The sequence below is a fragment of the Trichomycterus rosablanca genome, chromosome 22 (assembly GCF_030014385.1).
Source record: "Trichomycterus rosablanca isolate fTriRos1 chromosome 22, fTriRos1.hap1, whole genome shotgun sequence".
NCBI classification, from domain to species: Eukaryota; Metazoa; Chordata; class Actinopteri; order Siluriformes; family Trichomycteridae; genus Trichomycterus; species Trichomycterus rosablanca.
The window spans coordinates 16,795,571-16,821,907 of NC_086009.1; the positions used below are offsets into that span (position 1 = coordinate 16,795,571).

The 26,337-nt window shown below is 39.9% G+C and overlaps 1 protein-coding gene across 1 annotated transcript; it reads right to left on the minus strand.

Moving 5' to 3' along the window:
- Window positions 1-1,015: 1,015 nt before the first annotated feature.
- grid2ipa (glutamate receptor, ionotropic, delta 2 (Grid2) interacting protein, a) lies at window positions 1,016-25,129 on the minus strand. The gene is made up of 24 exons (XM_062984784.1): window positions 25,042-25,129; window positions 24,069-24,110; window positions 23,365-23,618; window positions 22,517-22,849; window positions 21,924-22,078; window positions 13,005-13,277; window positions 12,437-12,522; window positions 11,257-11,326; window positions 10,452-10,733; window positions 9,955-10,106; window positions 9,519-9,659; window positions 8,797-8,903; window positions 8,119-8,287; window positions 7,659-8,029; window positions 5,136-6,671; window positions 4,859-4,946; window positions 4,276-4,353; window positions 3,934-4,130; window positions 3,591-3,746; window positions 3,164-3,250; window positions 2,838-2,967; window positions 2,458-2,576; window positions 1,859-2,023; window positions 1,016-1,308 (listed from the first exon to the last, which is right to left on the minus strand). The coding sequence occupies exons 1-24, from the start codon at window positions 25,127-25,129 to the stop codon at window positions 1,225-1,227; spliced, it is 5,163 nt and encodes a 1,720-aa protein (XP_062840854.1). The 3' UTR covers window positions 1,016-1,224.
- Window positions 25,130-26,337: the final 1,208 nt, after the last annotated feature.

Here is a 26,337-nt window from a genome sequence, read left to right on the forward strand (position 1 = left end):
CAAAAAGGGCCTTCCTCAAACTGTTGCTACAAAGTTGAAGGCTTTTTTTTGGTGATCATCTTTATACACCTATTAGCAAGGTGTGTGGCTGAAACACTTAAACTCAATAATTAGGAAAGGTGTCCACACATTTCTAGCCATTTAGTGTTTTTATATAGTTTTACAATGCTTATGGACATTCTGGATCGATTAATAAACCAAAAGAAAACATTATTATCAGTTAATTATAAAAGATTTTTAAATAATAAATATGAAAAATTGAATTAATCTACAAACCAGGCTAGATTGCATTAAACCAAGTAATAAATTAAACCCTCAATTGTAAATTTCCATAACATTAAAAGATGTAAGGGAATGTAAATATTCTTATAACAGCAGCGTATAAAACTCACATTTAAAAAACAATACTGGTTAAAAAAAAAATCATAATTAAAAAAGCAGCTCAGCAGCACATAAATGACAAGGTTTAAGGCCAAACGTAGAAAAATGCAAAGCCCTGCTTATACATTAATTCTGGGTAAGCACATGAAGCAAAACATTACAAAATAAATGTCATACCCTTCTTATAATTACTTCTGCTGTTCTACAATAGAAACTATTTATGGAAGCAAAAGTCTGTTATAATATTCATGTCATATTATATAATATTGCTTCTAACATTGCCCCTTCTATATATTCATCACTTTAATCGTTTAGACAGTAAATATAATAAACTATTGGTACATCTATAACAAACATAGAATTCTATTTAAATGTTGCAGATCTAGAAACACATTCTATGAGAATCAATTAAATCTGAAGCTTTTAGAAACTGTTACCATGTAAGAGTGGCATCATTCAAAACAATAGCAGTCCAGGTTTCACATAGGCATAATTTCCATCACAGTTCTATTTTTATGTTCATTTGTAAGAATACAGCATTTTAACCTAAGAAATGTCCTTGGTTTGTCTGTACCACATACTCTCATGCTGTCGTTTATTCATTTTGTCATTCATTTTAAGAAAGAATAAATGTGCATTTTGAGAGTTGAAAACCTCCATAAGCATGTAGCTTCAGCTCAGCACCGTGAGAGGTGAAGTTTGTGTTTGGAACAGTTCACACAGGGAGGTCTGGATGTGTCAGAATGTATGTATTTCTGTTGAATGTGTATTAGTGCATGTTAATTTATGTATGAACAAATGTGTTGTTGTTGTGTGTTTGTGTGTGTTTGTGCGCATGTGTCCTCACCAGGCCAGAGGTGAAGCCATGCGAGGACTGCGAGGGCTGCGTGGAAGATTCTCTGTGGACTGGTTATCCATTAGAGCTCTCTGAAAAACAAAGGTAGACCTTATTAGTCAACCCTGTCATCACAATATTCACTATAGGCATAGCTGAAAGTCTGGGTATATATATACATATATACATATTATTTATTAGGATTTTAACATCTCTTAACACTTTTAACACATGACAGGACACAAGATTCATCAGTTCACATTTTAAATATCTAAAAGTGTGAACCAACACAATTCAAATTCAAACACACACACACACACACACACACACACAGAGAGAGAGAGAGAGAGAGAGAGAGAGAGAGAGAGAGAGCGAGAGAGAGACTAAAGTAACTAGCCCAAACAAGCAATAACTACTTGTTATTTGCACTTACAAGTACTGAATAACCAGACCCTCACTGCATGGCAGCAGTGTTATCAGTGTGAAATATAACATTACAGGCATTATGAACAGAATGCATTACACACCACCATTTTAAATACATCTACAAACAAATATTAGTGTGTGCAAAATAAAAGTATTCTACTATTTTACCATAACTGCAAAAAAATGTGCTGCAATTAAAATGTCATACATACATACTTCAAACTTTGAGATGAAATCAGCAAAGATGCCAAAGAAAGCCTCAGTGGTGGTGGTCTTGCCATCCTCGCCAAAAAAGGAGGCCACTTTACAGAATTCATCCATAGCCCTCTGCTGTAGTGACTCCAGAGACTGCACAGCAGGGTGGCTGTTCTCCAGAAAACCCTGCACACCACGTGTTAAGGTTAAATGCAGACTTTTATCCAGTGTGGTCAAATAAGCAGAAATTTTTTGCCTAACTTAGCCATGATTTTCTTTTTGGGTAATAAACATGTAGACACTTTTAACTGTGCCTTCTGAGTGGCAAGACAGAAAAGCAGGTCATGAGTTGAGCCCTGATTATGCATTAAGTCATTTGTGGCTGCACGGCAGAAGCTAACTGTCCCTGCTCTATAGGTAGGGAAGATAACATTTATCTATCCTTTTTCTATCATGCAATACAGCCAAACTAGTATTAACCTATACAAATTTTGTTTAAAATTGGAATCACTTCGAATATGAATTGCCAGCCATCGTGACACATAATGAAGATTAATTAAGATTAAAAGACGTGACATATCACAGACATTTGCTACTTGTAGTTTTTGTTGAAAGGATACACTCATAACTATGGCAAAGCGGTCCTCGGCAGTGGCCGGCATCTTATGGCAGGCTAAGCGAATGTCCTTGATGGTGGAGTGCAGATCATTTATATCTGAGGTGATGATTCTCTGATTTACTACAGTTGAACAGCAAAGAGGAGAAAATAAAACTTTACTTTACTTTACTTTTTGATGAAGTTACATGTATTTATAAAAAATATGTTTTTTACTGGCACAGTGGCAGATTGTGACTAATTTCAGAAGAGAAAAGATGGAGATAAATGATCCCCTGTGGTGAACCGTAATGGGAGCAGTCAAAAAATAAGAAGTAGTAGAAAAAGCTAGGTTATAATTTGTCCAGCCTTGCTTTGTGCCCGAGATTTGTAGCAACAACTTACCTTTGGCTGCAAGGGGTACAGTAGTAAGTTCTTTGGCAAAGTCCAGCACCTCAGGAAAGTGCTGGCACAAAGATTTGACCAGGATATGAAGGAAAGTTGATTTTCCATCCACTGTCTTGGTGGTTCCAAGCTGCAATGGAGAGGGTTATGTTCACATGGGACTGATGTGATGTCACACAATAGAACATCGTGCTAAATGTACTTTAAAATCTATACTTTTCTCAATTAATAAAACAAGATTGCGTGACTAAAGTGCCCTAAAATTAACTAGTTAACATCACTAAATAAAAAAAAAAAAATGCCTGCAAAGCAATTTCAGCACTTACTTCAGTAAGAAAATTGATCTTAAAACCAGTGGTCTTGTTGCCTTTGGGCTGGCCATTGTTTAAGTAATTGCCCATGGCGAGGACAAACTGGAAAAAGAAAAAATGTAGACTCATAGTCATGGAGGAGACAGAGCGGCTGTGGTAGAAGTAAATAAGTGGTACGAATTATTTTTCACTCTTGTGGCTTGTATGTGTGTGGGGTTGTTTTAATGATTGACGCTTATAGGCTTGTACGTTATGGAAGTTTTGGGATGTCAGTAATTTCTGCATGTTCCTCTTCTGTGACTGAATAATATAACTGCATATCTTAACAACTCTTTCATACGTTTATTGTGAGGCTTCCAAGCAAAGTGGGATATGCAGGAAGATCATTTTATTGTACTGTACACATGTTAAGAATTAAATAAATATTCTTTTTCTATTTTACCTCTAGAATCTTTGCCAGTTTTTTGCTGTTTTTGAGCTCAAGTGAGGCCTTGAAGATACAGTCAAAGCTTCCTCTCATTTCCTCAGTCTTCTCCTGCAGTGTGCCCTTAAAATGCAGACTCTTCAAACGAGTCTTATACTCTGGCACAGACAACATCTGGAAATGCATAAAACACACATTAACTTTTAAAAGAAGCAATAAAAGCACCAGTTTCTTTGCAATACATTAATTTAATATTTTTTTTAACTTGAGAATGACTGACCAAATGATTGCCTTAATAATAAAATGGTAGATACAAGTCCTGTGATTTTTTTAGGTGATTTTAATCTAGCTGCAGTATTACCTGTAAAACAAACTGATCAGGCTCGCTGAGCTTGCTAGGGTCATCAGCGTACCGCTCGTACTGTCTGACCTCATCATTGTCCGGTGCGTACAGCAGCAGCTGCTTAATATGTGCAGGCTCCAGACGATCTGTCGACATTGTCATCAGCACCTGACAAAGCTCACCTGGGGAAAGCTTTAGATGGGCAATCAGGATGGCTGCAGAGAGGGTGGAACAGAGTTTAAAGGAGGTTAGACATCAGAGTTTATGCACAAGTTAGCAGCATACATACACAACACAGGACGAACATACAATACGTACAGACACAGACTGGATGCCACCAAGGACATCTATCCTACTCACAGGCATTGTAGGCCTTCTTCTGGGAAAGAATCTCAACAACGTCCTTCTTTTTAAACGTCTCGTGCTGAGGTGTGGGCTCTGGAACAGAGACTGACACAGATAATAAAAGTAGTGTGTGCTTGTTCTGATAATAGATGAATATATGGACAGTCAGGTGGAAGAACAAATGCTTGATTAAATTAATGAATGCATGAATGGTCTAATGCACAGTGAAAAAAATTTACGTTTAAGACACTATGGCACAAAAACATCTTCAAATAATAAGAAAAATTATAACTAGGTGTAAATCACAACACAATGACAACCAAGCAAGTATTTATAGTCTGACTCCCTTGATAAATACGGTAATGCAGGTTTGTTTTGCCCCATGATCAGCATTTACACATACAATCAAATGCTACCATCATACCAATAATGTCTTTAAATGGTGTGCCAAAATGTTTTTGATAAAGGCTTTTAAAAAAATAAATGTACACGTTTGAACTTAAATTAAAAGATCAAAGACATTTCTTGAAGTTGAAGCATGTTGTTCCTTTCACACACACACACTCACACACGCACACACACACATACACAGACTCACCAGCACTCTTTTGTGTGCCAAAATGTAATTCCAAGTCCAGGTATTTCACCATGTCACTAAGCTTTTCATAATCAGAGTCTTCTCCCAGCTGTAGAACAAAAACACAGCTCTGCAAAAAACACAGCTCCCCACAGCACTGAACTTGTTTAATTGTGTGCTGCATAAAACTAATTAGTCCAGTACAACAACAAATGTAAAAGAAGTAAATCTTCTCTATAGAAGCTTATTTTGTAATAAAGGCAAATATGCGTTCATGTGTACATTGGGTGTTCCTCACCTGTCCCCAAATGGTTCCCTCAGAGTTCTCGACTTGTTCCCAGCGCAGCCTCTTCACATTCATGTGGCTGGAGTCTGATTTCTGCGGTGAGGACCGGGGTAAAGGAGGCGGCACACAGGGAGGAGGCAGCGGTGGAGGTGGAGGAGGCTCCACAATGGACCTATTTTGCTGGGTCTGAATCTGGGACTGAGACTGAGATTGAGGAGTCTGCAGTGATTGAGATTCATGGTGATGCTGATGGTGATGCATCGAGTAAGGACTCTGTCTGACTGAAGGGTGGACCGGATGAGTCTGGTGTTGTTGCTGCTGCTGCTGTGGCTGCTGTTGCTGTGAGGGCTGAGACAGAGGCAAAGGTTGGAAAGTGGAGAGGATCTGGATCTGTTGGGGTTGGTGGGCAGGGTGGATGATATGGTACTGAGGGGATGTCTGCACAGGCTGGACCTGGTGGATGTGCTCAATACGATGGATGTGATGGGGCTGTTGAGCAGGTGGAGGTTGAGTTGGTGTGAACGCTTTCTGGATCTGGTGTTGTTGACAGGCATAAACTGACTGAGGTGAATGAGACTGATGGACCTGTTGTGTTGGGCGATTAGACTGGGAAGTTTGTTGAGACATTTGATGCATTTGCCTGTCAGCTCTTTCTAGCTGTTCCAGATGTTCCATACGTTCTAAACGCTCCATCCTCTCCAGTCTGTCCAACCTATCCATCGAGCTGGAGAGGTGAGTCTGATGGCCTGGGTGATGACGATGGTGAGCCTGGTGCATGGCTTGAGGCTGAAAGACCTCATAAATATGTCTGTCAGACTGTTCCATTCTTTCGATTTTGTCAAGTCTGTCCATGGAGCTGGAGAGCTGAGTGTGATGAGCTGAATGGCTGTGATGCCTCTGTTGAGCTTGCTGAAGTGGATGTGGTGAGCTATGATGAGTTTGGTGACTCTGTTGAGCCTGATGGCTCTGATAAATCTGATAACCCTCTTGAGCCTGCTGATGCTGATGCATTTGGTACATCATATGGCTAGAGATGGATGATGGAGACAGATCTGGGGATGGCAGTGGGGGTAAGGAATGGTGCACTGGCTGCAAGGGGTGCTGGGAATGTCCGCTAGGGGTTGTGGGCTGCGCTGGTAAAGACTGGTGTTCCTGAAAAACCCTTTGAGCCATCAGTTCCTCTTGAGTAGGAAGCACCTTGTTAATAGACTGTCGTTTTAGAGGTGGATTGGCCCTGGGAGGGGGTGGAGGTGGAGGTCCTGGGTGACGACGGAAAGTTAGATGTCGAGGTGCTTGATCTGGGGTCATGCTGGCGGAAGGTGGAAGATCATTAAACTGAACAGGGGGTGGAGGAGGTGGGGTGACGGGCGGAGGGGGTATGTGTTCAGAACTAGACGAATAGGTTAGGGAACTTGCATCATCACTGCTGCTATGGAGGTCACTCGGACTGCTGAGCTCGGGAGGGATGTAGGGTTCTTCATCATCCTCTTCATCTTCCTCATCTACTTCTTCATCCATTTCGTCTTCAAGGGTGATCTGAACTACATCCTGGTGTTACAGCAAAGCCCAGAGGAATGTAGGGTTTAATTTATGCTACAATACTCTGTTTACAGTGTTCAGTAAAGCCACCAGTGATTAATTAACTTCTGCAAAGTTAAACTAAATCTAATTTAACTCAGAGTGTAAATTTAACCATTCAAAACTGAGATCACATTTCTTCATCATAGCCAAAAACAACCATAGATGTCTAAGTGATTTCAGATAGTCAGATGTAATCCAAGACCCACAAAAAATGACCAAATTACCAATAATTAGTAGCTGCTGGAACACAGGTGCGACTGTCGACAATCATGTAATCTTTACATCGTCATTAGCCTAGTAGCTGGCATGCAAGACAGACATGTTCCCCCCTAATTTTCTTCAAAGTCTAGTCGTATCCAGTTACCCGATTGCATTACTCTTCCTCTCTACTGATGTTGACCTCCACTCTGACTGAGGAGAGCCGTGACTAACACACACCCCCTCCAAGTAGCCGACTGCATCTTTTCACCTGCACAAGGCGAGTTCATATGCGGATCAGCTTTGTGTACGGAGAGACACACCCTGATCCCAGTCACCATCAATCAACCAGCAAAGGTCATAATTATGAGGAATCAGATATAAGGAATCCTTTCCAGCACCCTCTGTGAACAACAAGCCAATCGTTGTTCGTGGAGGCACCCAGCCTGGTGTGCTAGCGTGTTTTACCACTGTGCCACCTGAGCACCAAAAAAGATGATTTTTTTTTAATCACATGGGCAGACAAAAAAGCTTCTGAAAAAGAGTCAGATCTTGTTATTCAATACTAAGGCCAGACACTACCTATTATGAAACATGGTGATGGTAGCATTTTGCTTTGGGGACTGGGGTTTGCTGTCAGTGGAACTGAGGATGCATTACAGAAAGTAGTTTAATGCTGAATTCCAATAACAAGGCCAAATCCTTGATAACATATCTGACCTAAAAGCTAACATTCTGCAGGAATGACCAACTTACCTCCTCATAGTCATTCTCTGGAGACAGGAAGTCATCGACAGACAGCTGCTGACCCAGCTGCTCCGTAAGGGCCTCCATAAACAGGTCTGTGTCTGCACTGCGAGGGGGGCGGGAAAACGTGTAACGCTTTTTCCGGATGGGAGGACTGGGAAGGTAGTCTGGGGGGCTTGGTGGATAATCAGGTGGAGATGGGGGCGAGAGTGGAGGACTGTCCAGGCTGATGTAGGGGTTTGACTCGAAACTCTGCTGGGAAGGAATCTCTGAGGTATAAAAATGCTCCTGAGGACTGGGTAAGGACTCGGGCCAGCATACAGGTTGAGGAGGTGGAGGAGGAGGTGGAGGAGGCTGAACTGATGCTATCTTACGACTGCCTGTGAATGGACAGAAAGACAAACCAACGTAAACAGATTAATTTATTGCTTGGTGTACAGGAATGACCTCTCTGGTGAGTTTTGTGTACCTGAAGTGGCCCGTACAGAAGGAGATGAGGATTTAGCTCTGAAAGACTGGCTGGGAGGATGTGGATAGATGTCTATCAGGGTTTCAGCAGCAGGAGGAGGGCGGCTCTTTAGAGATTTGGACCTCTTCCCTGCATGCACATTTTCCAGCTCAGCATACACTGCAGAAAGCTACAAAAACATTAAATATAAGACAATATTATAACCATAAAAGATAAATAAATATTGTATTTACAGATGAAGTCTACATGTGTATGTAGAGAACATGTACAGACATGGCCAAAAATATTGCTACCATAGCATTTTTTTTTAATATTGACCCTTGTTGACAACCTCAGTCCTTCAGGGTGTATGTGATTTGGACATATGGAACTAAATAAGAACTTTTTGGTAAGTAACGCCAAATCTATGTTTACAATCAAACTAGCCCTACCTTCTTTAGGCACAGAGAAGCCTTTTGGAGGCCATGCCACAATGTTAAATGGCATAGAAATTGGTAAATATGTTTTGACAAAGAATTTGATGAAAACCCACAATTAAAAACAAAATTATAGAAATACCAAAACATATTGTCCATTAAAAGTTTAAAGGGTTTTGACCTCAGCTGTAAATAATCCATGAATCTCCAAAACAAGATACAAAACCAGTATTTTTGCAACCCTGTGCATTCCTTTGCTCACATTAGTAAGGTTGTTGGGCGTCTCTGGTAAAGATGTTCCATCCCCAGACTGCCTTTCTCCAGGAGCCAGTCTCATAGGGGCCACCTCAACTGGCTCAGTTCGGATTCCTCATAAAGACAAGCAAGGTTCAGTCATCCACATTTCACATTTAAATAATAAGTTTTTTTAACAAAGTTATATCTTCGTTACAATGTTACATGCTGGCCCAGATTTACACACATATCTGTGTAGAAGTGTTTGTTGTTAGCGGCCATTTAACTGGGATTTCATTTGCTCAATTTTTATTTATAAAACAGTGGCGAGAGGTGCAGCGATAAAACATACTAGCACACCAGAGCTGACATCTTTAATTCACGAGTTCAACTCTGGATGGGATTTCTCATAACTGGTGCAATTACGACCTCTGCTGGCTGATTGATAGCACCTACACAGAGACAGGGGATAATGGAGATCGGTGCGTGACTCATGAAAGAGAAGAGATCGGTACTGCACACGTGTCAGTGGGGGCGTATGTTAGTCATGGACCTCCTCAGTCAGAGTGGAGGACCGAAGCAGTACAAGAAGTGAAGTTTGATTGGGATTCTTGTTTTTAGTGCATTTCACAAAATGCCCCAACTTCTTTCAGAAATAGGGTTTGTACTAAATTAACAGAAGTAAAATGGTTTATATTTTATTAATATAAGTGATATTAGTGCATAATACTATGTAGTTCAGAATGATACCCATTCCCAGATGAGTGCCAATGACCAGGTCATCAGAACTCCGGCCTCGTACGCTGCTCCGGTATGTGGTGCCTGTCACCTTCATAGAGCTACTACGCCGATGGGGCTCTGGAGCAAGCGGCTCTGGCTCTGCAGCTGGCACTTAAAAAGACACACAATGTCAGAAAAAAATCCTCCAGCGTTAACTCAAATTTGAAGTGTTACTGAAGTCCAGTAATATTAGGAATATAGTAAAAAGTAAAAAAAAAAAAAAAGGGCAGGTCGTCGAGTAAACAAACCATAAACAGAACCAACTAAACAAGTTACCGTAATCCGCACCCTCTAACAGGCCATATTGCTACGCAAAGTGAGCACTTTAGAGTACGGAACTTTAGAGAAATTGTTAATGTAATTATTGTAAAAGCAATGAACACGTAAACACACACACTAAACTCACATGTAACTTTATAGCCAAGGAAGCGTGAGATTTTGCTCTGGCAGTGCTCCTGCTCTTCATAGGTCAGCAGCTGGTAAATAAATTGCCAGATTACCTGCTTAGCTGGAGTATCTAGCACTGGAAACACATCCACAATCAGAGTATCTACATTCCTGCAAAGCAGAAACACCACAGATAATCATTCATGAACAATATTATCACAGCTTTATTCTACTACTGTTTAAATTTAGGCAAATATAACAAATAGTAAGAGAAATAAAGACTTTGCAGGAATCAGTTTTTTTAATTAGATTTGATATCAGACCAATCCTCAGGGACACAAACATATTTATTAAAATTAGGCAATCATAGGAAGATGTGAAATTTCCCTGAGGAGGATTCTTGACTTACTCTTAAACCCTCTGTGAAAAATTCTGCACTCATGAAATTGTGGAAAAAACACGGATCTAACAAAGAGCACAATGACTGGTCATATCATCGAAGCAGATAACCATCACCTGTGCTGAAAAAAGGCCTCCAGGGCCTTACAGACAGTGTATCTCTCCTGCATGGTGAGCAGGTGCTCTAGCTGCTGACTGAAGGTTCGTCCCTGCACTCGGATGCTGGGCGGAAGGATCTCGGCCACCCACTGCAGGGAGCTAAGGACCGGAGAGCGTGGAGATGCATCTAGAGGATCAGGCTCGATTAGCGTGAAAGCCGGTGGACCGTCCTCCACCACCAGTGAAGGCATGGCTCCACTGCCTTGTAGCATTGCCACTACCTTCTCGTGGGCACAGCTCCTGAAACAATAGATGCACAGCGTGTCAATACGGTGAATCACTGTAGACAAATTACCCATAGTTCTTCATGTGCTCTGGAGTAAAGATTTAGGTTTTTGTCCTAAAAAACTTAATGTATGACAATTTTCAGTTACATCTATGTTTTCCCTGCCCTCATACACACACACACAGGTACAGGTTAAGGTACAAGACTAGTAATCAAAAGGTCACTAGTTCAGACCCCACTACTGCTAGATTGCCACTGTTGGGTCCTTAAGCAATGCTCTGAATCCTCAATTGCTTAGATTGTATACGGCATCATCTCACAAATTTGTGAAAACAATACTAATGGGCCTAACACTGATACTTATGGGATACCATAGTTTAATTTTGTGTGCTTTGAGCCCTGATCTCAACTTCTCTGGGATGAATTGGAATGTCTATGGGAGTTTGTGAATGTAAATTATGTGGTGAATGATTAAGAACGTTGGGATGCAGGTGGTTAAAATCTCATGTTGTAATAACAAATTTCTTAACAACACACCTCATGTCAAGCCCATTTAGAAACAGAATGCGGTCTCCAGGCTTGAGGCCTGCTTTCTCAGCTGGACTGCCTGAAATAATAAAAACACATGCATATAAATGTCAAAGTGGGTATTAAAAAGCTGGCTTAATACAACTGAGTCTGAGAAGAACCGCTAGCTTTTGCATGTGAATGTAAAACCGTGTCAGTAACGACATTTCAGTGAAAGAAAAATCTTTCTTGCGTTCTTCGCTAAAGCCTGGTTATTTCAACCTCAGCTATTTAAAGTTAAAAGGATTAAAAAGAGATAAACACACAATTCCACCACCTGTTCTAATCTGACTCAGCCCTAGTGTGGGTGGGAGATCTTTCCAGACTTTCTGCATGTGTGTGTGTTGGATTGTGACAGCACAAAGATAATGACTGCCAGGAATGGTTAACAGATTGAAAGATTAACTGAGCTTGTGTTCTCACACACAAATGTACAGCAACTCTCACAGACAGCATTTAGACACAGACTATTCCATTCATACAGCATCAGTTTGACATTCTAATACAGTCTTTTCATTTTTCACAAGACTTTTATTTTATTTTGTACCCCCCCCCAATCTAGTTGTATCCAATTGCCTGATTGTATTTTACCTATACTGCTGCAGAGCTATACTCCTGACCAATGAGGGCTGTAACTAACACACACCTTCTATGACACAATATATTTCTTTTCATATGGAGATCCGTATCGTGCACTAAGAGTCATTATTTTCCGTTCTACTGTGCAGCGCTATTGATCAGCCAGCAGAGGTCGTAGTTTCTGTTCTAGGACCAGCCAATCATTGTCCATGTTTGTTTTGCCAAGATGGCTGTAAGAATGGAGAGGATAGTCTAAATTTCAAAAAGAATTATGCACTGTATTGGTCAATACTATGTAATCATAATCTCTTTTTTAAGTATGCTGAGCAGAAAAGCACCTTAATATTATTCCATACAGTTGCTAAACTTTAATCGAGGTACCATGATCTGTCTTTAATGTCTCATCATTCCAGCTACATTATTCATTATGCTAGCAAGTAAAGAACCTGCATCAAGATGCAACAGTAGAAATTGGCTACAATCAAACTGTTAATTGAAATAAAAGAAAGAAAATTAAAAAATCAACATATAAAGGTTTAAAACATTTAGAAATGACTCATTCTGTCTGTACCTGGAATAACTGAATCAATCCAAACTGGAGCGTGGCCACGTAGGGTGAAACCGAAACTTTGGTTTCCTTTGTAGACGCGCACTGTTCTGTGAAAACCCAAAAAATGTAAAACATTAAGAGACATTTTTAGAAATTGCTAACATAATGCTCTAATCATACATGGTTAATAAGCAAATCATACACACACTCACACCTCTACTCACAAAATCACACAAAGCTCACCCCTCTATAATCGGCCCCAGTGTTACCATAGCAACTCCCTAGGGCACCACCAGAGGTATTAAATAATTCAAGGGCTCTAAAATGGGAACCAACCAAACCACTTTTAAATAGACTAGGAGACTTCTAGGGTAATTAAATTGTTTTCATATCCCGGTTTCTAACCTTTACACCTGCCAGCACCTTTGTTGGCACACTTGCCTTTCTCTGAAGCTGTGATAACAAATTGAGTTCCCATCAAACTAAAGAATGCTGCCATTGCATTATGTATGATGGCTTGCTCTAAGAGCCTTGGTTTTTATACAAAACTGACTGTGTGCATTGGCACATGTACACACATATGACTTGCCTGCGGTTGGCAATGGCCCCAGAGTGGCCAGCAATGAGAGAAGTTGTCTTGCGAAGGCCACGAGATGGTGGAATGATTCCATCCTCATGGGCAGTGCGTGGCACTGAGCTAGCCCGTGTGGACACCAGCAGCCTCTCAGGGTGGTCATCGCTGCGGCTGCGGCGTAGTCCACTTTGCCTGTGCTCGCTGAAGCTGCGGCCTTTAGGTCGAACGATTAAGCTCTGGGAGACCACATCATCAAAACGCTGCCTGTGCTTCCTGGGGATGAAGATCCTGATGAACATGGCAGGAAAAAACATCTATTTCAGTTAAAGCACAATGAGATATAGTAAGAGAGAGAAGAGAGAGAGAGAGAGAAAGAGAGAGAGAAACTGATACATTCATACTGGGAGAGAGACTGAGAGAGGCTGAAGATAAGCAACTCCAGCACAATTGAAACCCTTGGTCAAGTATATATAATTAATTTTGCCCAGTGTGAATTATAAATAGAAAATTGGAAGGGTCAACATTACAAATTGCCTGTGTAACAGCTTCCTGAAACTTGTTTTTTCCTCTTTTTTTATTGGGGGGGTCCTAGTATTAATTACAAGGGTCAGAAACCCGCCAATCTCCCACGTAATTCAAACCACGATTTTGCATACTCGCTAACTTTGTTAGGAAAAAAACCTTCCAGTGAAGGAACTATCTGTGGATTTCAGCAAAGAAATAATGGGAAGGCATATTGTAGATACAAATGAGGCAATAACAAAAGCTTTAAAGGTTCCCAGGACCACATTTTAAATGGAAAAAGCTAGGCACAGCTTGAACTTTTCTTGAATTGACCGTCCAGCCAACTTTTGTACTTAGTTTCTTAGTAAGGAAGATAAGAAAAAGCCCAATGGGTAGATTGCATTATGAACATACAGTATATTGGCTTATTGCTGCCAAGGGTTGCTTCCAAAGTAGAAATTCAGCACAGTTGACTACATTCAGTGTAAGTTGAACCTAAACCTGACCCATGGGTATGTTTGGTTGTTTTGGTCTGAACTTTGCCATATTACATTTTAAATCCAGAAATGAATATTACAAGTATAATCAAATATTCTAATATAGACTTGTCAGCTCAGACGTGCCAAAATATGTTAGGATTGTGTATCATGCGGGTCAACACCGAGCACAAGTTACACACAAATGCCCCAGCTGGTAGTCTCCATGGAAACCAGTTCAGTAATCCAGTTCAGAGAGCCAGGAGTTTGTGTTAATGAACTGTCACTGTTCCGGCATCTTAATATTTATACAGTACCAGAAAACACTTTCCACAGATAAAGTTCTAGAAGGCAGGCAGATGCATCTGTAGAAAATATGGCTACTCATCTTTCTTTGAATTCTGACTCTTAATATTTAATAAATTCCATGCACATCCATCAAATAAAATGTAATAAAATTTGTCATTTACTGCTGAAAATAGTAGCATGTACAAGTTAAATGTTGCTGTTTTGAATGTGCACCTAATGAGCTGGTTCCACATGACCTATCTCTGGTCAGATTGTCTGAAGAATCTCATGAGAGATTTTGGCTTAAAAGTGGATGGGAACTAACACTTCCAGACTGGAGCAAACACAGTTTTATTTAACACAATGTAATAAACCAATCACACCTCATGAAGGTGGCAAATCTGGTTTGGGAAATGACTGACTCACAAGAGTGCATTCCACTTAGCAACTTCTGTGCAATTGAATTTTTCACATTTAAAACAAAGCCAGTTTAGCATAACTGTTGGTTCATTAATACACAATATTGTCAAAAATGTAAACACATAAGGACTTTAGAAAACCTTAAGCTAAGAAAATGATTAAGATTAATCACATTTACATAAAACAGAATGATTGTCACTGTATCGGGCTACAAACAGAGCAAAGCAGAGCTGTTGTGTTCCAAATACCATCCTATCTACTAAATAGTGTGCTAAATTAGAGTGACAAATGGCGAAGCTACTAAGTACTTGAGCACACTGTGTCGGATTTTTGTGCCCGGATTGAGACACAGCCCTCCACCTTGCCGTATAAATGGTTATCGTTTTGCTACATGTGCAGCCTGATACAGCGAGATTTGCATTTCATACCAAAATATTTCACATAAAGTTATTATCTGCTCTCTGTAATACAGTCCTCATTTATTTAGGATTTGATTTAGATTTTTTATTGCCAGTTTGTTTACTCACACTTTCACACTGCAGCTCTAATAGTGGGCATTATTAAACAGCATGTACAGTGTATCACAAAAGGGAGTACACCCCTCACATTTCTGCAAATAGTTTATTATATCTTTTCATGGGACAACACTATAGAAATAAAACTTGGATATAAGTTAGAGTAGTCAGTGTACAACTTGTATAGCAGTGTAGATTTACTGTCTTCTGAAAATAACTCAACACACAGCCATTAATGTCTAAATGGCTGGCAACATAAGTGAGTACACCCCACAGTGAACATGTCGAAATTGTGCCCAAAGTGTCAATATTTTGTGTGACCACCATTATTATCCAGCACTGCCTTAACCCTCCTGGGCATGGAATTCACCAGAGCTGCACAGGTTGCTACTGGAATCCTCTTCCACTCCTCCATGATGACATCACGGAGCTGGTGGATGTTAGACACCTTGAACTCCTCCACCTTCCACTTGAGGATGCGCCACAGGTGCTCAATTGGGTTTAGTCCATCACCTTTACCTTCAGCTTCCTCAGCAAGGCAGTTGTCATCTTGGAGGTTGTGTTTGGGGTCGTTATCCTGTTGGAAAACTGCCATGAGGCCCAGTTTTCGAAGGGAGGGGATCATGCTCTGTTTCAGAATGTCACAGTACATGTTGGAATTCATGTTTCCCTCAATGAACTGCAGCTCCCCAGTGCCAGCAACACTCATGCAGCCCAAGACCATGATGCTACCACCACTATGCTTGACTGTAGGCAAGATACAGTTGTCTTGGTACTTCTCACCAGGGCGCCGCCACACATGCTGGACACCATCTGAGCCAAACAAGTTTATCTTGGTCTCGTCAGACCACAGGGCATTCCAGTAATCCATGTTCTTGGACTGCTTGTCTTCAGCAAACTGTTTGCGGGCTTTCTTGTGCGTCAGCTTCCTTCTGGGATGACGACCATGCAGACCGAGTTGATGCAGTGTGCGGCGTATGGTCTGAGCACTGACAGGCTGACCTCCCACGTCTTCAACCTCTGCAGCAATGCTGGAGAGCACTCATGTGTCTATTTTTTAAAGCCAACCTTTGGATATGACGCCGAACACGTGGACTCAACTTCTTTGGTCGACCCTGGCGAAGCCTGTTCCGAGTGGAACTTGTCCTGGAAAACCGCTGTATGACCTTGGCCACTATGCTGTAGCTCAGTTTCAGGGTGTTAGCAATCTTCTTATAGCCCAGGCCATCTTTGTGGAGAGCAACAATTCTATTTCTCACATCCTCAGAGAGTTCTTTGCCATGAGGTGCCATGTTGAATATCCAGTGGCCAGTATGAGAGAATTGTACCCAAAACACCAAATTTAACAGCCCTGCTCCCCATTTACACCTGGGACCTTGACACATGACACCAGGGAGGGACAACGACACATTTGGGCACAATTTGGACATGTTCACTGTGGGGTGTACTCACTTATGTTGCCAGCTATTTAGACATTAATGGCTGTGTGTTGAGTTATTTTCAGAAGACAGTAAATCTACACTGCTATACAAGCTGTACACTGACTACTCTAAGTTATATCCAAGTTTCATGTCTATAGTGTTGTCCCATGAAAAGATATAATGAAATATTTGCAGAAATGTGAGGGGTGTACTCACTTTTGTGATACACTGTATGTTCTACTCCATATACTGAGGTATTATTTTCTTCAAAACTAACGAGATGGGGAAAATTAACATTAAAACATCACAACAGTCCTTTCTTTGAACCCTTAAATATGATTTTAAAATTAACCTGTCTTACGCTGGCTATCCAAAGGGCCATGTAAAGTTTTGTCATGCTGTAATTACTTCCTATCTGTGAAGTGCAAGTTCTCTCCCATAGCACATGTCTATATTTGTCAGATAGAACCAACCATCTAACATGGTTTAACATTTTCACACTTCTTCTCACTCTGCATCCTGATAGCACTCTGTTTGCAGAGTTTTGGTGTGGCCTGAATCCAAGGAAGTGTAAGCCCCATTTCATCAGCAGAGCAGAAGCAGCTATCTGGGCCAGAAATGGCACGTGCACTTGTGCCAGAGGAAAAATCTGAGCCAAAAGGCCATGTGGGACACAGATCTGCTAAATAGATTGAGACGTCAGTAAAACAGGTGGTAAAACTAATTTCTGTGCATGCACACGTTGGGAGGGGTCAACAAAGATGGTCACTTAGGTCTGTTTATAAACAAATATTATTATTACTAAGTGCCATCAAGTTGATTCTGACTGCTGGTGACCATTAGGGTAGTGTTTCTCCACATCTTTTTACATTTACATTTACATTTACATTAATGTTAATCATTGTTACTGTAATTACTTTAATTAATATCCATGAATCTTGTTGCTGGCCATCCTCTTCCTCATTTACTTATAACCTTTCCAGGCACAATTGTCTTTTCTATTGAATCAGTTCTTCTCACAATGAGTCCAAATTAGGAGAGCTTCAGTTTCGTTATCCAGGCTTCAAATGAGAAGTTAGGTTTAATTTGGTTAAGGATCCATTTGTTTGTCTTCTTTGCAAACCAAGTTAAGCTCAAAAGTTTTTGCCAGCATCAAAGTTAAAGGAACTTTTTCACTCTCTAGCTTTTCCTTTCATAAAGAACCTAGAACTTCTAGTGCTGCTCATAAAATGAAGCAAGAGATTATTCCTGTTCAACTTTCATTTACACTGGAATGCCCTCAATTAGAACGAGGCCGCACCAAGACTAAAATTAACACAAAAGTGAGGTTTGCAGATCAAGGACACACCACTCACAGGAGCAAATGATGACTGAGGTTAGATTCTTTATGAAACAGAATCTTTGCCTTTGAATGGCTACGATTTGGTTGTTATGCATTATTTAAAGAAACACCTATTTCAAACAATGAAGAACCCTAAATAACAGTACTTTACATTAAGAACAGTTCATAGGAGCAGCCAAATTACCTAAAAAGCTTTTTTTTTCTCATACACAGACATGAGATCCAACTTTGACAACATGCAAGATAATGGCATAAGTACATATTGTAAATTTAATAGTACTAAAGAAATGCAACAAAAACAAACATCACAGCTATGTTCCCTTCACTTGGAAAAGAAAACAGTAAAACAAGCTAGTTCCTCTTACCGAAAGTGCTTGGAGAAACTCCTGTCCCTTCCCATGCTTCTCAGCTCATCATGCAACACCAAATCAAAAGAATAATGGGGAACATAATACACTCAAAGATCTCCATAAAACAATCAGTTAATTGTCCATAAAAACGTTTAACTGTCCATTGCTCCAAAGCGTTTTCCCCTGGGGAATTCAGAAATGACTGCAGGTCATCAGCCAGTATCACATACAGTATCATCAGCCAGCCACCAAGAACCAGCACAGCAAGGTGTGCTTTTAACTGCCAGGAACAACGAGAGAGAGAACTGCTAGGAGGAAGCAGCCAATAAGGGAGAGAGAAAAGAGGAGAGAAACTCCCTGTGGAACCGTTCAGGCAGGTCAGCACGCTGATAATCCAACAAAGCTTGATGACAGAAATTTATGAATCACCATAATCAGAAACGTCACTCTGAATTCACACAGCAGATGTTCTGCTAGGACTCCAGATAACAAGCAACATGAAATTAGCACAGTGGGCATCATAAACCTAAACAACCCGAACCAAACTAGGAACGTTATTTGTATCCAAGCTTAAAATTACACTCAGAAAGGAAAAGGTACAAATCCTAACTGTTAATGAAGCTCCCTCGAGTGACCCAGCTGCAAGCCACTTTGTGGATTTTGTTTAAACTTGTAGTACGTCATGAACTAAAAAGGCATTTATTCAAGGAACTAGGCTGCTTAAAAATAGAGAGCACCCAAAGGAGAGCTGTACAGATTTGCAGGGACAGAAAAGTACAGCTGGACAACTTTTATAAAAGAAGGACAGCTAGCGTGAATGGAATCTTACTCAGTGGTCCTAATGTGACCTAATGCAAATGAAGGCCTTTGTGCTACTGTCAATTTTAACATACATTACTTGATTACAACAACGTTAAAAATAAAACGTTATTCCATTTTACCTAGAGAATGAATCTACATATCTGGAGCATGCTGTTCTACTTCCTACTTCCTTTCTTTCAGGGAAAGGACTCATAGAGTCTATGATTGTAATTCTGCCAAAACTTGCAGCAGTAGGTTGAATCAAATTTCCCTGACACTGAACAAAATCAGCAACCTAGAGAGCAGAGATAACTGATGTCCTATGCAATTCTCACCGACACCCTATAGACCATAATGTCAAAAAGGACTACGTCATTTTTACTAGCTGATTCCTCCTATTTGGGGGCACAATGGTCCAGCACCACCCAACAAACTGTCCACAAATATGACATACACCCTACATAAGACATCAATTATTCTCTGACCTCAGCACTTACATTCATTTACTTAATCACCTACACTTATGATCAGTTTAGAGTAGTTAATTTACCCAGGTTCCCAAAACCCATGTTGCTGTGGGCCACCTACACTACCAACTGCGCCCCTGTACCAGTACCAAAATGGTCAACACCTTATTCAACAAAAGTATTTTAAAATGACTTACCAATAACATAACAAATATATTCTGCATTCCTCCAGGTACTTTCTTACTTACTTAAATGCACCTTATTGCATTTAGGAGTCACAAAACAGGTATAAATATAGTGTAATACGAATCTAAAATCTGCCCAGGGGACACAGCAGTCTATTACTGTAGCCCATCATTGTTAAGACCCAGGTTTGAGGCTCAGTCTATGTCTAAGGGTGGAAGGGCTGGATAGGGTTTTGCCACGCTGTCTGGTCACGGTAATGGCTCAAGCAGCAAAGCATGCAGGTTACGATACTAGGTATACGTGTGCTGACTAGTTTGTTTGTTTGTTTGTTTATTAGGATTTTAACGTCATGTTTTACACTGTGGTTACATCCATGACAGGAACGGTAGTTACTCACCACATAAGATTCATCAGTTCACAAGGTTATATCAAACACAGTCCTGGACAATTTAGTGTCTCCAATTCACCTCACCTGCATGTATTTGGACTGTGGGAGGAAACCGGAGCACCCGCAGGAAACCCACGCGTACATGGGGAGAACATGCAAACTCCACAAAGAAAGGACTCGGACCGCCCCACCTGGGGTTCGAACCCAGGACCTTCTTGTGCTGACTAGTAGAAAGAGCCTAACAACTTTACACATTAAAGAGGTGGAGTTTGCTAGTCTACTGTTCTCCTTGATCTATATCTATGAGGCAGAGATTGACAATGCATTAAGGGGAAATTGGATATGCCAACATTATAAAAACATTATAATTTTTTAATGAAAGAATAAACACAACTTAAATACACATTAAATGACTATCAATAGTTTACGTGAAGAGAATCTTCTCTTAACATACAAATAATATTAATGTTACCAGCTACTATAATTTCGTTTACTGAAACAGTATCTCTGATCTTCTCTCACTAAACAAATGATATGACTTCTTTATCTCACATTAAGATTTACTGTAAACATATCAGAACATGTTCAGACCATTTAATTGTGAGTTCTATGTGGCAGATTGTTTGGTGTGATCAGAGTTGAAACATAATATATAGATCATAATCAGAATCACAATAATTAAATGCAACTTCTTACTGGTCCTGTTCTATTATTACTACATTTTTCTTACTAAAAAGAAACAATATTAAGTATATATAACTTACTGTATTACTACATTAGCACATCAGAAAACTGCACATCAAAACCACAACTACAAACCAGCAACACATCAGTAACTCAAAGACACCACAGCATACCATCACATCATCTCATTCAAAGCTTGCAGCAGCAAATTGCAAAAAAGGACCATTAAACTGGTCAGCATCACTTACCTACAGCAGTCCATTTCTGTACAGTATTTCTAGACCACAAACGCACTCCTGTATCCGAGCAAAAATCATCAAATCTAGCATCGAGTTCCTCCACCTCCCTTACACCCTGTAGTAGGACTAAGCAGAGCCAGCGAGAAAATGAGCTGGGATATTACACTTCTAAAAGCTGCCAGTAACAACATTTGGGAGCAGAAAAAATGCCAACAAAAGCTTTGCTGGATAAAGAGTGGTGGGGGAAATGTGTGATTTTATGTGATAGACTACGTAATTGTATGGGGTGTGAAAAAGAAAAAAGACTGAAAAGACTGAAGCAGTAAATTAATAGAGGAGATTGTACAGGGAGCGTCGGAAACACCTAATCATGTGAATGGTTTGTTTTGGACTATTGAAATTTGTGCTGTGAATGATAAAAAATAAGGGTTTTGTGTTCTTATAAAAAAATGATGTATCAAAAACTGATGATAATAATGATGTCATTATTATTAAGTGTAGATCGATTGTTAAAATTATAATTATATCCATTTATAATTAAATTCACAACACTGAGGTATAAAAGTCAAGATGTCTGAATACTTTCTGAATCAACTGCATACAACAATAATAACAATAATATGATTTAAATTGCAAAATGTTTCCTGAAAACAACGGCAGAAGTGCAGGTTTGATGAATGCTGAACACAGACTTCCAATTAAACTGAACATTCATGAGTTAAGGGCTTTGCTTATACAGCAGCAACTATACAGTGGTAGCATTTGGACTTCCAGTCTTAAGATTTGTGGACCACACCAAATCAGAGCCTTTTGTCTTGCTTTGCTCAAAAAGAATCAACTAAAATCTCAGTACCTGATGCTGTCAATCAGCTGCTGATGCTCCTCATTCATTAGTATCTCAGGAAGGGTAGAAGCAAGATGTTCCACGTCCCTTTCTGAAGCGTACTGCTTTAACAGATCAAAGAGCCTTTCCTTCACCACTGGCTCCTCACCTAAAATCTCCTCGACCTGACAGTAGAGACAAAATAAAAGCAATATCAGCACATAGAGCTATCACAAAAACATTAGTAAGAGTGTTTACATCAATAACAATGTTTCCTGTACTAGATAACTAATCACATTTTAAGGTCAAGGATCTTTGCATGCCATTGAATTTACTGTACACCAAAGATGTTAACCCATGTCTTTATTGAGCAGTGCTTTATACACAGCAGTACAGTCATTCTAAAATAAAAAGGACATTCATCAAACTGTTGCCACAAAGATGGAAGTGCATTGTTTATTTTATATAATAGATTTTATTTATCTGCTAGCAATTGGTTTTGTAAAGCACCAGACCAATTAAGAGACATGTGCTGGTCATCGACAGCCTTTTCCATCTTTACAGGAGGGTTTTAATTACAACAATGACTGTCTGCCATGTGCAGTGAAGGATCTAGTACTTACCTTCTGGTTGAACTCCAGGGCTTTGTGTTTGCGATCCTGTCGTACTATGTCTCCACTCTGGTAGGTCTCTTTCATGCTGCTGCTGATGCGTTTTTGCCAGCGGTTCACTCTAAGAACACCCAGGCGCAGGGTGCGCCCCTGCGACGCCTTAATCATGGCAGCTGCCATCTCATGGTGCTTGACTGGAATTCCATTCACCTCCATGACATAATCACCTGCCCTTAGTCCACTACGTCCTGCTGGAGAGTTAAGCATACAGTCCTCCACCATAAGGGGAGAGTCTCCAACGATAGTGAAGCCAAAGCGTCCATCTGGCCCTGGGGAGATGTCCAACTGCAGAGTGACAAAATCAAGAAAACAATACAACATTGTACATAATCCTGAAGCATTTTATTAATAGTTGCAATTTAATACATTAATTTAAATAAAGGTTCAAAAGAATCGTGTATTATTGGGTTTTTTAATGTCCCAACTTGTCTGGAAATGGGATTTTACACGGTATGGCCAAAAGTATATAAACACCCCTTCTAAAGATTATTTTCAGCTGTCTGAAATCAGTTATATAATCTAAATTAAATGCTCCCAACATAATGACAACAGTGGAGGAACTTTAGGCTTTTCTTTTGACATCAGTGGCCGACTTCACAAATGCTCTTTTGATTAAGTTGGCACCAATTTTCACAAGCAAACTCAAACACTTGTTGAAAGCCTTCCCTGAAAAATCTGATGCAAAGGAGAAGCCAAGTTCATAATAATGCCCATGGTTTCTAAATGGGATGCCTACATACTTTTGGCCATATAAAGTAGTTTCTTCAAAATACAACATTGAATTAATGTAGGTTTGCAACCTGTTCAATGCGTGACACAACCCCGATGCTGGGTGGTACAGTTTTGAGGGTCTGTGCCAAAGCGATGAGAGCTTTAGTGCTGAGGGAGGAGACGTTCTGTCCGTCGATCTCCAAAACCTGGTCCCCAGGCTGCAAACCTGCCATGTACGCACTGCTGCCCTCCTCCACAGAAAGGATGTAGCTGGGTCCATCTCCTCCTAGCTTAAAGCCAAAGTCCTCAGGCCAGCCCTGGTTGTTTGCAGGCAGAGCCAGCTCTGAGGAGAGAGAGCACTGACATTCAGGACATGTGGAAATATTCAAAAGATAATTATGGATCTGTAGATCTGCAGGTATGGTCTTGATGTACACCTGACCAGTCAGCCAAATCACCTCTCAGCATACGCTGGCAGTTTGGCTGTTTCTACTAAAAGCTGGCTGAAGAACACTGTTCCAAGTACTTTTTAATGAATGCATTTAGGGATCCAGAAACCTTCTACAACATCTAATCAATAATCGAAAAGAATCGAAAATCGAAAAGAACTCAGATTTATAAATGTTGTGATCTAGTAATGAAAAACAACATTCGCTGAAATAATTAAAATCCCAAACTGCCATGGAGTACATGTCCCATACAAGTGGATGTAAACATTTAACTTTGTAAATTTTGGTTATCAACACTAATACCACTAAATACACCAATGTAAACCTGCAGATGTTTCACTTACCAATATTTAATGGAAAATCTCTGAGCACTTGAGGATTTGGATCTGCAAAGAACAAATGTGATGAACAAAACATAATTAATTAAAATGTCCCAATTATTAAAATCAGCCAAGAGTCAAGACCAGTCATGGTTTATTTTCATACATTACTGCAGTTCTTACTGATTAACATTCTAATAATGTTGTTTTTAGTTTGAAATGAGTTCATCCAAATTAACACTGTGTTTTCTTTTAAAGACCCAGTTTCTACACCTACATCCCCAAAGCCCTGTAGACTGACTGGCCCCATTCTAGTGCTGCAGTAGATTCTGCAGTAGGTTCTGCAGGAGTATTATTATGTGAAACCAGATCAAATCTTGCTTCTGCTAATGAGCCTCTAATACATGTATAGTGGCTTCATAAGCACATCTATCTATCTATCTATCTATCTATCTATCTATCTATCTATCTATCTATCTATCTATCTATCTATCATCTATCATCTATCTATCTATCTATCTATCTATCTATCTATCTATCTATCTATCTATCTATCTATCTATCTATATATATATATATATATATATATATATATATATATATAAATATATATCTAAATATCTAAATATATACTTATATAAAGCTGTGTACATTTGTACCATAAACAGTGTAACAGTCTAAGACATTACCTAAAGTCTCTGCATTGTGCTCTGGGACAGGAAAAAAACAGATTATTTTTGGGAAAGAAACTAAATTAAAAAACAGCCCCAAAAGAAGAAAAAATGCTGCTCAGTGTAAAACACAATAAAGACCAAAATAAATAAAAAGCAATAAGTACCCTCCAACAATAAAGAGCCACACACTAGTTTTATTCTGGAACTGAAATGTATTGCTTACGATGAGCATGAATAATTTTTCAATAAATGTGCAGCCCTTCTGCAAGTTTATGGACAACTGAGAGAAGCAGAATGCTAAAGAAACAGACTAACAAACTCACAGAAGTCCTTGGAGGCGCTGCGGGAACCTGACCGGCTTTGGCGAAGGGAAAATCGACCCTTCTGGCTCTTCAGAAATCTCCTCATCATGGCTGCAGTTAGGTTTTGGTTTTTGCACAAGAATTGAAAGAAACCCAAGAGCTAGAGAAGGTCAGCTCAATTACCACCTAATCACCAGTTATCACATATCATTAAGCCAAGTTCCAGCCCAGGACATGCTACAAATTAAACACAGTTCCAATCTTTCCAAGCCGGGTTTGCCATCTCGGTTGAGTTAGTCTAGTCCTGGCCCTGATGCAGAGCACTGATCAGAAATCTGGGACATCCTAGCTGGGTCCTTTAATGATTCTTTGCACGGGAAAAGGTACTGCGAAGCCCTATTTTTCTATAAATACCTCCCTCTCTTGCTCAGTCTCTCTCTCTGTGTAGTTCTGGTGGCTTGGGCACTCTCAGGGGCTGAGGGCTGACCCAGAAAAAATCTGGGGCTGTAGTGAAGGACGTTATTAAATGACTTGCAACAGAGAGGTGCAATGAGACAGCACCAGAGACTCAGGTCAAGGTCAAGCATGCTTACAGTTTAAACATGAAACACACTATGTAGTATAGGATGGTTTTTGGGATACAGCAGCTTTATTTAATTCAGATTTGTGATGTATGCTCTGATGCACTTCTCTTTTATTTTATATGACTATTTTTAGTTTTTCACACTTTCTCTATTTGCTCCAGTAATCCAGTAATAATGTGTTAGGATTTTATATTTTTAGTATCTAGTTTTCGCAGCTGTGCTCTCAACAGGAGACAAGTAGAAAATGTGTGTAGTCACAAAATCTACACTCAGTATAGATCACCTGTCTGTGATTTACACCCACACTCAAAGCATTGTGCAGTATTGCAGCAGTCACTAAATGTATTCTCTATATAAAAGCAAATTGGTAATTTAAGAATTTGCAAACACTTCAACAGTGAAAATATGTAATGCCAGACTGAACTTTCAGTGGACTTTTCCACACTAATGTGTTGTAAATTGAATTATGAATTTATATAATTATCATTTTACCCATACGTCTACATTTAATCACTCACATTATGAAATTAAATGTCCTGTGAGAGTATGATAAAACCAGTTGAATGAAAAACAGCACTCGGCAGGCTAAATCAACCCTTTATGGCAGAGCGGCCAGACAGAAGCCAGTGTTGAGTTATAGTTGGCTAAATAGTGTGTAAAGGATGCTGGCAACATGTGGAAATAGAATTATTCCAATCAGGGTAATCAGGTAGCTTCCGTACCACATCAAATA

What these genes read in the sequence shown, in the direction of transcription:
- grid2ipa (XM_062984784.1), bottom strand. Translation starts at nt 25,129, where the DNA reads ATGATGAGGAGATTTCTGAAGAGCCAGAAGGGTCGATTTTCCCTTCGC. An exon ending in AGGGAACCATTTGGGGACAG is followed by an intron (nt 4,947 to 5,135) that starts GTGAGGAACACC and finishes TTTGTTCTACAG; the next exon opens with CTGGGAGAAGACTCTGATTA. An exon ending in GAAGAAGGCCTACAATGCCT is followed by an intron (nt 4,131 to 4,275) that starts GTGAGTAGGATA and finishes CCCTCTCTGCAG; the next exon opens with CCATCCTGATTGCCCATCTA.